General features: G+C 35.7%; 1 protein-coding gene across 2 annotated transcripts; it reads right to left on the reverse strand.

Annotated features, from left to right (window-relative positions):
* Positions 1-8,296: 8,296 nt before the first annotated feature.
* Positions 8,297-11,129, reverse strand: LOC102717385. Of its 2 annotated transcripts, none has more exons than XM_006644489.3 (5): positions 10,935-11,129; positions 10,144-10,204; positions 9,929-10,047; positions 9,130-9,229; positions 8,297-8,727 (listed from the first exon to the last, which is right to left on the reverse strand). In XM_006644489.3, the coding sequence occupies exons 1-5, from the start codon at positions 11,109-11,111 to the stop codon at positions 8,549-8,551; spliced, it is 636 nt and encodes a 211-aa protein (XP_006644552.2). In that variant the 5' UTR covers positions 11,112-11,129; the 3' UTR covers positions 8,297-8,548. The 2 variants fall into 2 exon arrangements, with proteins under 2 accessions (XP_006644552.2, XP_006644553.2); XM_006644490.3 differs by having other exon boundaries at positions 9,180-9,229; positions 10,935-11,128.
* Positions 11,130-15,100: the final 3,971 nt, after the last annotated feature.

Here is a 15,100-nt window from a genome sequence, read left to right on the forward strand (position 1 = left end):
AACTGTGTGCTAAATTATAGCAAGATAGCGAGTAATTTTAGAAAACTTTGTATTTTGTAGTTAAAGTTGAGTAAAACTATAGTTCAGTTATTATGACGGTCGTAACATAACTCCGAGTATTATGACCCTAAGGATTCTCCAAACCCTACCCATGTGTGTGTTAATTATGTATTTACTTTTCATCTTATATAGTATCTATGAAATTCAATTATTGATTTCTTAATGCAAGTGGTTGGTTTAAGTTTTTTTTATTTTGAACAATATTGTTTTAAATATTCTACTTTTATATGAGATTCAAACTTGTTGTTCTATGGAACTCTTTGATCATAAAACATGTGGTTATTACCACAAGTCATATCATCCGTGGTTTCCTGAAACTTCGAGATAAAAGTTATTTTAATGTCAGTTCTCCAAATTTTATTTTTTATCTTTTCATTTTTCTTATGCTTATAGGTCAAAATTTTAACTTTTAAACTTAAATTTAGAGTTGATTTTGGTTTTTTCACCGAACTTTATTTTCTAACCTTGGCTTTTACATTGCTAAGAATACGTATATAAAATTTTTATTCACAGTTAATTTTTATTTGCAAATGTTATTTGGCTTTTTCCATTAAAAATCCTAACAATATCAACCGTTATTTCCTGTAAAAAAGAAGATCAAACATGACACAAAGTGTTCCTGACTACCACCACTGATATGTCTACATTTGCCGGTGCAATTGCTAAGCAATGAGAAAAAAAAAAGATAAAGAACATGATCTAGATCAGGTCAGGTAACACACCATTAGTGGAATGTGGCCGTTTCCTCCACCTCTCAAGACAGACTAAAGAAGATCGTACGAGTAATATATATTTAGCAGTACTTCCCTTCTTCTCCACTACCACGTAGTATATGATATATGGTTCCCGTCGCCCAGATTGTGTGGGAAGAGACAGATTTATATACTCCTATAATATCAATCAGTGGTTGCAGCTAGCTAGCATTGCTGCAAAACCCCACCCATAATCTTGACCATGCATGCTTTTTGGTGCTATTCTGGTAGAGTGGCAGTTTAATTAGTTGCATAAAAAAACTCTCGAGTGTATCTTAAAAGTGAATAGTTAAGATAGGTGGAGCTAGAAATAGAACGGATGTAGGCATGCGAGCAGATGACATTCCTGTGTATATTCAGTGATAGATGTGCTTCCATGATACCTACAATTAGGTTTCTGGGTTTCCAAAGGGAATTACTAATAACATGAACTCTCAATCGACTGGCCAAATTTTTTGTCTGACAAATCCAATATCTGTACATTGGACACGTATGTATATCAGTATATTCATTCCGGTCTTTATATATCTTCAATGTTAAGCATAGATACAAGTGTCAGAGGAATTATGTCTCATGGGTTAGGACGGATCTAATATAGGGGCGGCGGAGGCTCGAACCCTCACTAGCCTTGTGGCCTTGTTAAAACCGTTGGAGCCCCACGAAAATCCTTAAAATTTTATGGCAAAGATCAACAAAAAAGATTGGACCTATATCTAATTTGTTCAGACCACTTTAACCTCATTGGCTAGATTCGTCAATGCACTGGGTAGTCTAGACGATCATGTTCAACCAATTTCTCTCTTTCCTGGGATGCATATCAAGCGATCTGGAACGACAGAAGCTAGTAGGATCTGAGTGTGTCTCTGAATCGATATTGGTGATGGATATATTATGTCGAGAGTAGTGGGAGGCAAAGGCATCATATGTAGTCTTTGCTCGATCAAATGAAAGGTGTAACGTGTCATCAACCATTCAGTTAGTTGTGTGTGTGGCTGTATATGCACAGGTAATGTTCATCCTTTCATTTTTTTTCCCCTCTTTAAATTGTGTCCATTTCAGAATTGATTGGATAAATTTCAACATGATCGGGAGAAGGACGTCTCGATCGAACAAAGGAACAGTTTTGCACTGAGAATTTTCTGCGTTGGGTTGTGGATCTCACCAATCCATTCTTGCGCATGCGTGGAGCAGACGAGCGTGCTCTGATTTTCACTCGCTTGACTTTCGAAGGAAAATAATTTCACCAAGCAGCAATAGAATTTTCTAGTTTTTGTCACTCATTCATTTTAGCATGGTCTCCATACATAGTATTCTCTTTTTTTCTTTATGGTATCTCTATCCAAGAGTTTCATCCGCCATCACCTGCGAAGAGCAAGTTCAGTAGTATAGCCAACTACTAGCTTCAATTCATCTATAGTCAATCTAATAGCCAATTTATATGATAGCTACACACAAAACATATGCTACCATGTCTCACATGTCATATCCACATCGTGTCTTATAGTTCATGCCACAGTTGACTATAAATCTGTAACTCACTATTTTTCTCTCTTATCTTCTTAAAATATATTTATAGTTGGCTTATAGTACATTAGAGAACAATGAAACTAAAGAAAAATCAAACTCAAGCATATGGTGAAGTCGTCAACCCAATATTGTCGTAAAATTCTGTTGCAACGCGTTAACAGCTTAATAATATTATTAAGTAAAACTGTATAAGTCCTTTACGATAACAAATATATTCCGGCTATTCATACATGTGTAATGGGTATGGATCAAGATCTGGTTTGGCTGGTTGCACTAGCACTGTATGATGAAAAAAGAATGACATAGATTAACACATCACTATACCATTATCTTAATGTAGAAAAATTATTATTTTATATATCTTATCGTAGCAAATCTAAACTATTGAATTGAAACATAGATGATCTAGAGTTCATTTAGTCTTTATTGTGCGGTTGTAGCACTGGCTATATTTAAGATACATTGCACCTTGAGATACTAAAAATTGTACTAAAATTCTTGATACATTGAAATACTTTTCGCACGTATACATGACATAATAAAGGATAGACGAAGTAATCAGCAATCGACAGGTCATGGAAGATTATTCCTTTACATGGACCAATTGTTCCCCGTCGCACACAAGCTGGCGCATTTTACTACTACTACTCGGGAATGTCCATGTCACGGTGACTCATGTGTGCTAGCTAATGAATACTTTCCCCGATCAAAAATAAAAATATTTGATTCTTTATATTATTTGGATTTTTGTGATTAGTATTTTATTATTATGAGATAATAAAACATGAACAGTATATCATGTGTGACTATTTTTTCTGAGTTTTCTATATGTTTTTTTTAAAATAAGATGGATAATCAAACGTTCAATACGTAAAACAATAACTAAAATTTTTTGGAATGGAGGTAGTATAAAGACAGAGTATTAATGTCCTCTTTATTTTAATTTAGGTTTATTTGTTTAAGCTTTTAAGTTGATCTTTTTCTTTAAATTTAATGTTGATGTGTTACTTCTACTCCAAAGTCCAAATAAAACAAAAAAGATACTTGACTCTAACGTTTTGCTTAATCGTGTAAGAATGGATTATGGATTTAAAAAATGCAATAAAGAGTCACTCGTTTGTTTAGGCTTTTAATATCTTCGTTTCATAATGTAAGATGTTTGATTTTTTTATTGTAACATTTGACCATTCGTCTTATTTAAAAATTTAGTGTAAATATAAAAAATAACAACTCATGCTTAAAGTTCTTTTGATAATAAAGTAATTCACAAGCAAAATAAATGATATTTTTATAATTTTTTAATAAGACAAATGGTTAAATATTACAAACAAACAAAATTAAACATCTTACATTATTAAACGGAGGGGTACATTTTTACTTAGTTCACTTATAAACCCGGATAAAGAGGACCTAATTGTCTGCAGGAACGAGAAATGACCAGTCTTAATGTTTCACTTATAATAACTATAAGTGAAACAATATATTAGTAATTAAAAATAATTTATCTGTAAAACTTTTACATATGTGTTGTTATTATTTTAGAAATAAATATCGTAAACTAAACTTGGGCAAAAAAAAGCCCAAATTCTATTTTAAAGTTAAGTTTTAATTTTAATTTTTGATTTATAATAGTAAGTGAAACGGTGTTTTTCTGATAATACATGAAACTCTATATCAGTTACTCTCTCTGTCTAGTTTGATAACTCCTAACATAGTTTTCAAAAATTTATCTTTATTGTAGTTTTCTATTATATAGGTATAAAATCTCTACTTTATTAACATACTTTCCGCAAGCTCATTTTTATACATGTCATCCCATTGTTTTTAAATTAAATATTTTAAAAGTTATTATGATTCTAAGTTTTAAATGTTTAATCATGCTCTTCTTCAAAACGACAAGAATTATCAAGAAATAACTGTTAAGCACACCAATAGCATGTGCAAAAGATGGGTACAGCTAGTCAACAAAAGCTTAAAACCAAGAAAAATAAGCATGCAGCAGTATACGAGAAAAATGCATACTAATGTCGAACAAACTAAGGATGCATTTGGTTCGATGGGATGGATTGGCACAGAGCCAACCTATTCCTAACCCTGTTTGTTGATGGATGGGTGGGTTGGACCCAAAAGAGAAATATTTCTTTTAAATTTAGGTCTAACTCATCCCACCAAAATGGTGGGACACATCCATCCTAGTACGACCACGACACAAAGAGGATATTACTGTATAAATATATATCTAATTAATTTAGGTTATTCATATATAAATCCTAGTATTTAATAATTTATTTTGGATATAAGAGGTAACCTCTGTCCCATCTCATTCCGTCAACAAAACAAAAACAGGTCCAACCCATCTCATCTCTTCCACCAAAAAAAACATGGTTCAACTTATTCATCCAACCAAACAGAAAAATAGAACCAACATGTCTCACTCCAACTCAACCCACTTCGTTCCCGAACCAAACGCACCCTAAGAGAAATGCATAGTTTGAACTCTAAAGCCACTCGCTCTTAGTAGAAAAACACTCTTCTGCTCTAAAAGCAATTAATTTAGAAAACTAGACCAAACAAAAAAAAATAGAGTACCATTTTCGTCATCTTTATTTAACTTCAAGTAACCGAATATTCGAGCAGTACTCACGTTCCTAAATAAGGAAACAGCAATAGAGCGTGCGACAAGTGCACAACATTGTCAACCATAAGTTCTTATAAAGAATCCTAACATGTCAACTGTAATAGTAATAATTAGTAATTTACTTTTTTCGGTATTTTTATAGTGTTAACTTTTTATTTAGGCCGTCATTCATCTTATTAAAAATTTTATACAACTATAAAAAATTAATAAGTCATATACATTAAATCATAATAAGATAATTAATAATTACATAAATCTTTTAAACAAGACGAACGGTAAAATCAAAAATCGGCATATTAAAAAAATAGTATTAAACCCAATATAAAGTGTCGTGCATAAATAAATAAACCTACGTATGCCGATCACATCGAGTGAAATAGACGAGTACCAAACAAACACTGACAGACGTCCGTGCCTGACTGCTGCCTAAAGTTAAACAAAGACAGCAGTGTCAATTGCTAATACTACCACTAATAACCCAGGCACATCATCATTCCATTCCACTCGTTTGCGTGTACAATCCGCGGGTGCTCGTGGCGGCATCGGGCTCGCCCCCAAGGAAGCGGGAGCCGCGCGGAGGCGTGGCGGGGGCAGGCACGTGGCTGGACGGGCCCGGCACGAGCCGATCACGAGCCCGCGATACGTCGGACCACGCCGCGGTGGCCGGGCCCACCGTGCAGTCGCGCGCCATACGGACCCCTACCCCCGCCCGCATCTCTGACAGCGACGGATCGATAAACCTATCGCTCGGAAGCGGAGTTCGAACGACCCAATAGCCGGCGGGCGATATGCAGTAGCCAACGAGCAACGCGACCAATGGCTTGAAGGGTGACCGGCTACGGTTCGATGGATCGACGAGCATGCCACGTATACTGATCAACCCTTTTAATCTATCAGTTGATTGATATTTTCCATTTATCAGTCATCTAAACAACGTAACCTAAACTTATACGATGAGTTAATTATACATGTCATCTAAATGATTATAAAAATATTGATAAGATAAATTATATATCAATACACACATGCATGACCAAATCCGGTCTCTATAAATTGTATTGTAGCAAAAGAAATAAATTAAACTTTGTTACTATATGTATATTTATAGCTATGTTTTTTTTCTACTTGTAGAAGTTAAATTTGATTTTGTATGTTTATGTAGTTCAAAGAAAATTAAATAAAAACTATTGTTTTCTCAGTTTTGTGCATTAACATGCAGTAACGGGTAGTCCGTAAGGTAAAACCCTGGCTGCAACTTTTAAAAGTATGCTGTTTTTCTATATGTTTGTATATATGTGTGTTTGTGCACCTGTTTTGTGGAATTTGTATTTCATATAAATGGGGATTTATCAAGTTAAGCTCAAAATGAAAATTAAATAAAACTATTGTTTCTCGGTTGTGTGCATTACCATGTAGTAACGGGTAGCTCGTAAGGTAAAACCATGGTTGCAACTTTTAAAAGTATGTTGTTTTTCTATATGTATATTTGTGTGTTTGTGTACCTGTTTTATGGAATTTGTATTTCATATAAATGGGGATTTATCAAGTTAAGCTCAAAATAAATTAATAGTTAGATATTGATATAGCAATTTAAAAAGTGATAACATGATAACTCGGTCTGGCTTACAATATATATGATATTTTTAAATTATTCATAGGTCCTACAGTTGAGAGTCATAGTTGTGTCAAATGGATTCTTTAAGTTTCCAGATTAACATCATACTACCACCAATTATCAAAATGCTAGCACGTGGAACCAATGAGACTCCCTTCTTCAAATCAAATGTACGGCCAAACCTTACGATAGAGCGGTAGCAACATGAATCTCAACTGTAATCATCTTTACATGTTAATAATAAAATATAATTGTTTTTTCTAGGAGTGAAGACATAACAAGCATAAACCTTTAATTAATTATATAATTAAACTCTAAAGTTTAAAATAGATTCTTATTCATAATGTACCGATGTGATTTTTAAATTCATAGACAATCTATTTTAGAAATGCGAGAGAATGAAGAAAAATATCATTTAGCCGTTCAAAAAATAAGGGACATTTAACTTTTTGTCACTTTTACTGATGTTCATAATAGATTGGACACTGAACTCGCATGTCATAGACTCATAAGGGTCCATATGCCATAGACAATAAGTGATAAATATGTTTTGACTTCTGGTAAAAAGTTAAATCTCCCGAAAAATGGTCATGCAAAAATCGAGAAAAAAGTCTGAAAAATATAGCTAAAAGCACAGCCGTTCCTGGAGGGCAGTATCATCTGGTCCCTCTACTCTAACCCATTCCAGGCTCACGGCGTTTTCGCCGCCACGCGGATCCAGCAGATATCCACCTCAGCGGATCACGACCGATTTTTTTCCCCCAAGAGCAGCAACGCTGAGCCGCTGACCACAGCATCAGCGACGGAGAGCCCACGGTTCGCGACGAACACTTTTGGACTTTTACGCCGTCGGTTTCTGCCCCGATCCAACCTCCACAGCTGTCGCTTGAGCAGCCGCGATTTGCTAGTTTAATCGCGCGCTCTACTCTTACGCGACGCCACGTGACAAATTACGGAGTTGCATAATTGCATTACCCACTGATCAAAAAAGTTTTTATTTATATATTTCGCTCGAATGCACTGCCCCCATACAAAACCAAAAAGGTCAAATTATTCTTCGCCTTTTCAAACATCAATAAATTTGTCATCTGTCTTTTCAAATCACAATACATTTGTTTCATATTTTAGTATTAAATTTCAATTCCATAATTGTTTAAGATATTCTTTTGACAAACAACATTAGTTAAAAAATAAAGTCGAGATAGTGCCCCTCTTCTTTTTGTCAATCCAACGTAGCACAACAAAAATGCTCACGACAGGTAGCTTTCATTTATATTTTCTGTTCAATCTTCCGGTTTCTGATGGGTTAATCTAACCGACAGTTCGACCTCCCACGGTAGCATATGCAGGTACAGCAAGTTGATGAAGTGGTTTGCGTTGAGCCGTTGACCCCAGATCATAGTACGAACAAAACATAGATAAACATCAGATGGCGTCCAAATCCAAGTTGATTCAGAATTCAGATAGCGTCCAAATGCAGCAGTACGCAGGGACCAGGGGTTGGCGCCCAAGGATTTAGAAATGGGATAAACTGCTGGCAAAGTGGCAATGTAGACGCCAGCACATCGAATAATTTGCAGCATATATAGAAAAAAAAGAACAATTTGAAATATGTTGAAGGAGACACTAGTACTATAAATTTCATCTAAAGGGGAGCAAGGATTTGGACAAATTGATAATCTGCAGCACCAGAGCAGTAACACGTCAGAAGCAATATTGTCATCATCATTCTGTTTTAGACAATGTTTGCGAGCTGAGACAGACATGATTAGAAAAAAAAATGCCCAACCAATAGCTTCCCAGGGCTTTGGCTGTTCCAGGAATCGTACATGTGAACACCACATTATTCTAGATTGGACCCTACATGGGCCTCAAGTATCTACAATAAGATCTAGAGGTTTGATCTTGAAGCAAATAGATCGGAACAAAGTCTAGCCACGACATCTCCAGAAAACATCAGAGAGAAACCTCAAAAATCAGACAACCTGCTGCACTGCTCTTGGAATTTTTCGCTGAACTATTCTGCTCCCAGACAGGAATATAGGCATGGAGGGATGATTTTGTTGTATGAACATAACTGATCTTCAGTAACTCACATGTTTGCTTTCCTCTCCCACCTTTCTTTAACGTCAAGCCTGAAAAATACAATGGACGATTGACAAGCGCCAACGGAGATATTTTTCTTTTCAAAGGAACAGGTGAGCTGATTGCCTCGTGACCAAGGTCAAAAGAAGTGTCACACCATACTGCACTAATGTCCTACCATTTCCATCAGATCTATGGTGACTCTGCTTCAATTTTTTTTATCTGCTCACCTTTACAATCAGATTTTCTTGATATCTTAATCATAAGTGAGAATATCTCATGACCTTCAGACAAAGTTGATCATACAAGGGATTATCAATAAAACGCCTATTACTAAATTGCAGTGTGAGTCCTCCCTACCCTACCACATTCCATCCACGCAGGTAAGTTGGACAAGCTAAACTGTGCCTTCTTTGTTAAATTAAATTCATAAAAGAAGAGTATAAATTTACCCAGGAATTGTGCAACATATATGATACACAGTATAATGATAGAACTGTACCCCCAATGTAACTTCCTTTTGTTCCTTGGGGGAAATGATGATGAAAGATCCTGCAAAATTGATGGGAGTAAAACCAGTAGTCTTAATCAAAGTCAACCAAATCAGCATAAATCAAGTCAACTGAATGTCTTAAAGATGTCAATGATACAAGCATTTCCACCTAACATCAACTATCAACAAAGCCAACACAGATGGGAATCCATGTCAAGGAAGCAACTCATCAACGTTTACTCTATCAATTTGGCATACATCATACAGAAAAAAGGCTAGTGGGTAAATGTAAATAACAGAAGCTTTTTATTTGCAATTCTAGTGCAGCATGATCTTTTTGAAATTGTGGTGTATATTATGTAATCAATGGATACTTCATGTACTTCGATGCTAGTAGGGTGTCGCTGCTTTAGCAACAGATACTTTTACCTAAAACTAAATGAAAGCAATAAATTGATTTTACCATTTTGTTTATTGCATGGTAATTGTAGAAATTAGCTAGAAGTCAAGATAAAGCAACTTTTTATCCTTTAGAACACATTTCAATATTTTAAGCAAATTGGGTTGTTAATCTAAATTTGTGTAGTAATATAGAATTCACTACAGTATACTACAGTATAGGTCATAGAAATCTAGCTACTAATTTTTTTCGCAAAGACAACAAAAAAAAATGGAAAATCACAATTTCCAGGATTTCAGGGAATGGGAGATAGTGTCCACTGTCAAAACACACTTTCCAATAGTATAACCACACATACCACTTGGAATCCAGCAGGTGATGATGTATGCTGTACATCTATAGCAACATTGCTGGTAGATTCATCCTTGTCTGCCACTCTACAATCACTGGTCACCTTGCTATTCTTTTTAGTGTTTCCTAAGAGACAAATGCAGTGATAAGAATAGTTAGAACAACTGGCAGGCGGGTAATAACACAAAGACAAGTGCATATAAATATGTGTGAGGGAGGCACCTCTAGATTTCCCTTTGCACTTTGGTTGTTCCTTTATTTGCAACCATTTCTTCTGTAATTCCTGCGATGCTAGACAGATCAAATAATAGACCCGGTAGAATCAGATGGAAACATTCAAATGCATGAACAGCGTGCCTTACAAAGGAAAATCATCATGGCCAAGAGAAACACACGTTTCGACAATTGTCATGTTATGGTTATGAGGGGAAATTATGATTTTGAATTATTTTTCTTAAAGAAGTGCCATACTGGATCTTTACAGGACAGGCAATGCAAAAATACATTTTGAAACCAAAATATCACACCCACTCTGGCACCCGTTACTGATAAGGTGTGGATTATTTTTTGTTTGTTCCAATCAAAATTATAGCATGCAATCTGCATACTCCAAACTTCATCAGAGAAACGAAGTCTTTCCCATTCAGAAAGGAACAAAAAGTTCTCCCTGAGATCGAAATGTTATCATTGACATCAAAACCAACTCATAGCTTAGGCATTCTCGCCAACATCAACTAAAGCCTCCAGCTATATTATCGCCAAACAAATAACAATAGCATACACAAAAAAAACTCAACCATGGTAATATCAAGTCCTCAAATATCTCCATAAAAAAGAAGCCCTAATATGTTCCTTTATTCATCCGGAAATAAGGATAATCGGTCATTTTTCCCCCTGCGGGTAGCAAATTACTCCAGCGTCTGCCTAAACTACCGGGAATTGGACTTTCGAACTAAAAGGATTCCCGTGCGTGGATCAAGAAAGAAAAAACAGCAAAATGTAAAAAAGGGAACCTTAAACTTGTCGAGTCGATCTTGCGATAGCTTGGAAGGCTTGAAATCCGGGTCGAGGAGCCTACTGGATGCGAGCGGATCCTCCTTCCTCTTCGCCTCGTCGCCTCCATAGGCGTCTCCGGCGCCGCCTCCTCCTCCCATCTGGTCCTCCTTGCTTGCTGCCTCCATGGAGGCCATGGCGACCAGGGGGCAGGGGATCAGCTGGGTCGTGTTATAGACTTGCAGTTGGGTCTAACCATGGCCCAACGCCGCAAAAAGGCCCACCCACGGCCTAGTCATATCACTTGCTCTACGGAAAGTTTGGGCTTTTCCGAATCCAAAACCTTACCAAATAAATTATGTAAAAGAAAAGTTACCACTAGTAATTGGCCATGGATTCAGCATTGCAATTTGTTTGGTAAAGAGATGTTTGATTTGTTTCCGAAATTATTACTGGTTTTTTTAGACATGTCTTTTTTTATGGTGCAGCTAGAGTTAGACCCTGTTTCTTTCAGCTTAAGATTATTATAATCTAGATTATTGAGTCAGATTACTATAAGCTAGATTGTTATAATCTGTAGTAGAATAAGCTGTGAGTTGTTTCTTTTCTAGATTATTAGAGTCTGGATTATTGGGTTGCAAGTCTAAAGAGGGAGTGGAGTGGTATGGTGGGTAATTTTTCACCTAATAATCTGAAAAAAGCTCACCTAAATGAGCTTATCAGATTATAATAAGCTGGGCTCTAAATTATAATAAGCTACTTTAATAAGTTGTATGTTTCTTTCAGCTTACTCCTAATAATCTAGATTATAATAATCTCGAGCTGAAAGAAACATGGCCTTAGAAAGGGCAACAAACAGGAGTGTTCTTTCACTTTCATTTTGTCCTTGGAATTTTTAAAGAAAACTGAGCCATCCTCAAGAAAAAAAATACTATAACACGATATAAGCTGATATCTAGCCATGAGCCATCACATATGTATACCAGACTTAATATTCAGGGATCAGACCTATACCAATTTGGAACGATACACTATTGTTTTGTAAAAAAAAACTGATTTTTTTTACTAGGAGTGGACATGCGGGAGAGCCCATCGGGGGAGATTCATTATTCCTCCAGAAAGACGGATTGGAGACGATTGAGAATGAATAATTTTACATCAAAATAGGTGTAGAATAAATCAATTTCTAACCTAATATTAACCGAACAAGCCCTAACGGGAGAGCCGGTGGTCAAGCCGAGTTTATCCCCGCGAGGCAGCGAACGTGAAGTCAACCCGGTCTCCTCCCTCCCAAGTGAGCCCATCACGCCATCATCCATCATCAGGCGCTGCCGCCGACCGATCTCCTGTCGCTGGGCCGCCGTGTGCATTGAACCAAGAGCGAGGCAGCGATCGATAGGGAGGAGGCGCACAAGCTCCTGCTCCAATTATCTATCCCCCCATCCAATCCGGCCGAGGAAAAGGGAGGGGAGAAATTTTGTCGCGGAGGCGTGGAGATGCTGGTGCCTGGTGCTACGCGGACACTTGGATTCATGCATCCTCTGTGCCCCCCCGCGCGTGTGCTCTCGTCGGCTGTCAGCGTGGGAACTGGAAAGCCGATCCTCTATCTAGGCAGATAGAGCTCAGAATCTAGGGGGGAATTGATAGGATCTACTACTGTCTTACTACATCCGTCCTACAATAAACCAACTCTTCGGTTCTTGTGTCCAGCATTGATCATCTATTTTATTTATTTTTTTAAGAAATTAAAAAAAATTAGTCACACGTTAAGTACTATTCATGATTTATCATCTAATAAAAACAAAATTATTAATCATAAATTTTTTTAATAAAATGAAAAGTCAAACATTATAGGTAAAAAGTGAAAAATTGGTTTGTTTTGGGACGGAGGGAGTATATTGAACATGTTTAATAAAATAGTAAAAAATAGTTGGGGCTCCTTGGAACAAAGGAAGAAAAGAGAACGATTTTTAGAAGATTTGAATCGCAAGGATGGGTTTGTAGTGGAATTATTTGAAACAAAGAATTGAACCCTTGAATTTCCCTCGGAAATCCTATGAAATTAGTCATTCCAAAGGGTTTTTGGAGGAGTAACATGAAGTCGTACCTCATTGTTTTCTCTTCTTGCTCTTTAATTTCTTTTTTTTCCGTGTGCTATTCAAACATTTGTTTTGAGAAATTCATGTGTCTATCCATATAGTAATTTCTAATGATGTGTTTAAAATATTGTATTCCAAATGGAATTTTATTTGTGATTGATCTTAATAATACATGGTATCCTACAATGAGTATGCACTACCCCGTTTCATAATGTAAGATGTTTGGCTTCTTTGGTTATAATGTTTGATCATTCGTCTTATTTAAAAATTTAGTACAAATATAACAAATGACAAGTCGTGTTTAAAGTTCTTTTGATAATAAAGTAAGTCACAAGCAAGATAAATGATATTTTCATAATGTTTTGAATAAGACAAATATTTAAATATTATAAGTAAAAAAATCAAACATCTTATATTATGAAACGGATGAAGTAGATTATATATACACAGTGATGAAAGATATTTGGTCAGTACTCAGCGGTGTACATTATATTCATGGGCATATTCACTTTGTCCTCCAAAACTTACCATGGTAAAGTCACTGTACGTAGGTTAATTATGTTCACTTTTACTATTGATCAAATGTTTGATTTTTTTTTCTTATGTCAAACACACGTGTAATGCACGGGGGCTAGAGGGGAGGGCGTGTATAAGATTTTTGACTTACGTGTATGCTTTCAGATTATCATCCAACAACACCGATCGGATTTGATTGATGGAATTAAAATTTTCAAACATTTGATCACTAGGTGAACCCAATTATGTTTACTTGGATAACTTACTATTTTTTGCCATATTTTTGTGAGTAGAAGTTTCTAGAATTACCAAATATTGGTAATATTTGGAATGGGTGATTTAAGTAGCAAACTAAACATGCCCTATATGCATGTATATTTTCCGAGAAATGAACATGACCAACTTTCTGTAATACACGTGGGCAAACGGTCTGGGAGCTGCGTAGAAAACTATTCCACAACACTATTGCATAACATTGTAGTCCTAGCTTTTATTTTTTTACTTCTTGAAGAATGTTATTAATAAAACTACAAAGGATAAATCAATGTACTGGACGGTACTTGTCATGATACCGTAATAGTGAAGAGATTTTAGGTTGTGTATCTATGTTGTATACGATTGCTGAAATTTCGTTTGGATTTGTTTGGCACTTTTGGGGAAGTGAAGAAGTTGGTTGCTTCAACAATTAGGTACATGACTTTATCTTCTTTCGTATGCAAGGACGAGTCAAAGAGATGCAAATAAGTTTATGGGGTCCACGAGAATTAAAAGGTGTAATAATTTTAACTAGCAAGTTATCAATGCTGCCCACAGCTATGACTCGTCAAAATATTCAGAGTAGTAGTTTTCAAGATTAACTTTACACCCCTTTCAATCCTTTATCATCGTACGAAAAATTCTACCTGGTCATATTCTCCAATTAATAATCCAATTCTTTTTTTTAGTATAGCTCAAACAATTTTACAGAGAAGAAGAATTTCCAACAAATCATAATTGTCCTATACCTTTAAGTTGCTCTTCCAGCACATTTCAACAATAAAAACTAGTACAGGAAGGTATACTTATTGTTAATCATCTTCAACAACAAAATTCGGTTCAGGTCAGCAAACCATAACACCCATATCGCTTTTATGAAGCGAAAAAACCCCCCTATAATTATTGTCTTTTCTAAGAAATCTCAAAAAAATATTTTTGACCAAAATCTGTAAACGGGGTGGATGTGTATTGCGATTTGCGAACCTATTAATATGACTTACGTGCTAAAACTTAAAACTTTAATTACCTATAAATGATTATATTTTGGAACTGAATTAGTACGTGGCAAAAATACCATCCATAATAATGAAAATACATATTTTTAAATAAACAAAGATTTCTTGAAAGGTTTTGCCTGAAAACATGAGATCAAATAAATTACAATAACGGGGATTATCATTTCAGCTACACAAAAGAAATTGGGGTTGGAGGTTGCAAAATTTACCGAGTCTTCCATTTCGTAATCTTACACAAAAAAATTGGGATTGGAGGTTGCAAAATTTACCGAGTCTTCCATTTCATAATCTTAAATAGGT

Source organism: Oryza brachyantha, chromosome 1 (genome assembly GCF_000231095.2).
Source record: "Oryza brachyantha chromosome 1, ObraRS2, whole genome shotgun sequence".
Taxonomy (NCBI): domain Eukaryota; kingdom Viridiplantae; phylum Streptophyta; class Magnoliopsida; order Poales; family Poaceae; genus Oryza; species Oryza brachyantha.

Bases quoted from the DNA above. Each gene is read 5' to 3' on its own strand.
- LOC102717385 (XM_006644489.3), bottom strand. From the start codon at position 11,111: ATGGCCTCCATGGAGGCAGCAAGCAAGGAGGACCAGATGGGAGGAGGA. The intron at 10,048-10,143 runs GTGCCTCCCTCA...TTTGTCTCTTAG, and splicing joins GTGCAAAGGGAAATCTAGAG to GAAACACTAAAAAGAATAGC. The intron at 8,728-9,129 runs GTAAATTTATAC...TGTATTTTTCAG, and splicing joins ATATGTTGCACAATTCCTGG to GCTTGACGTTAAAGAAAGGT.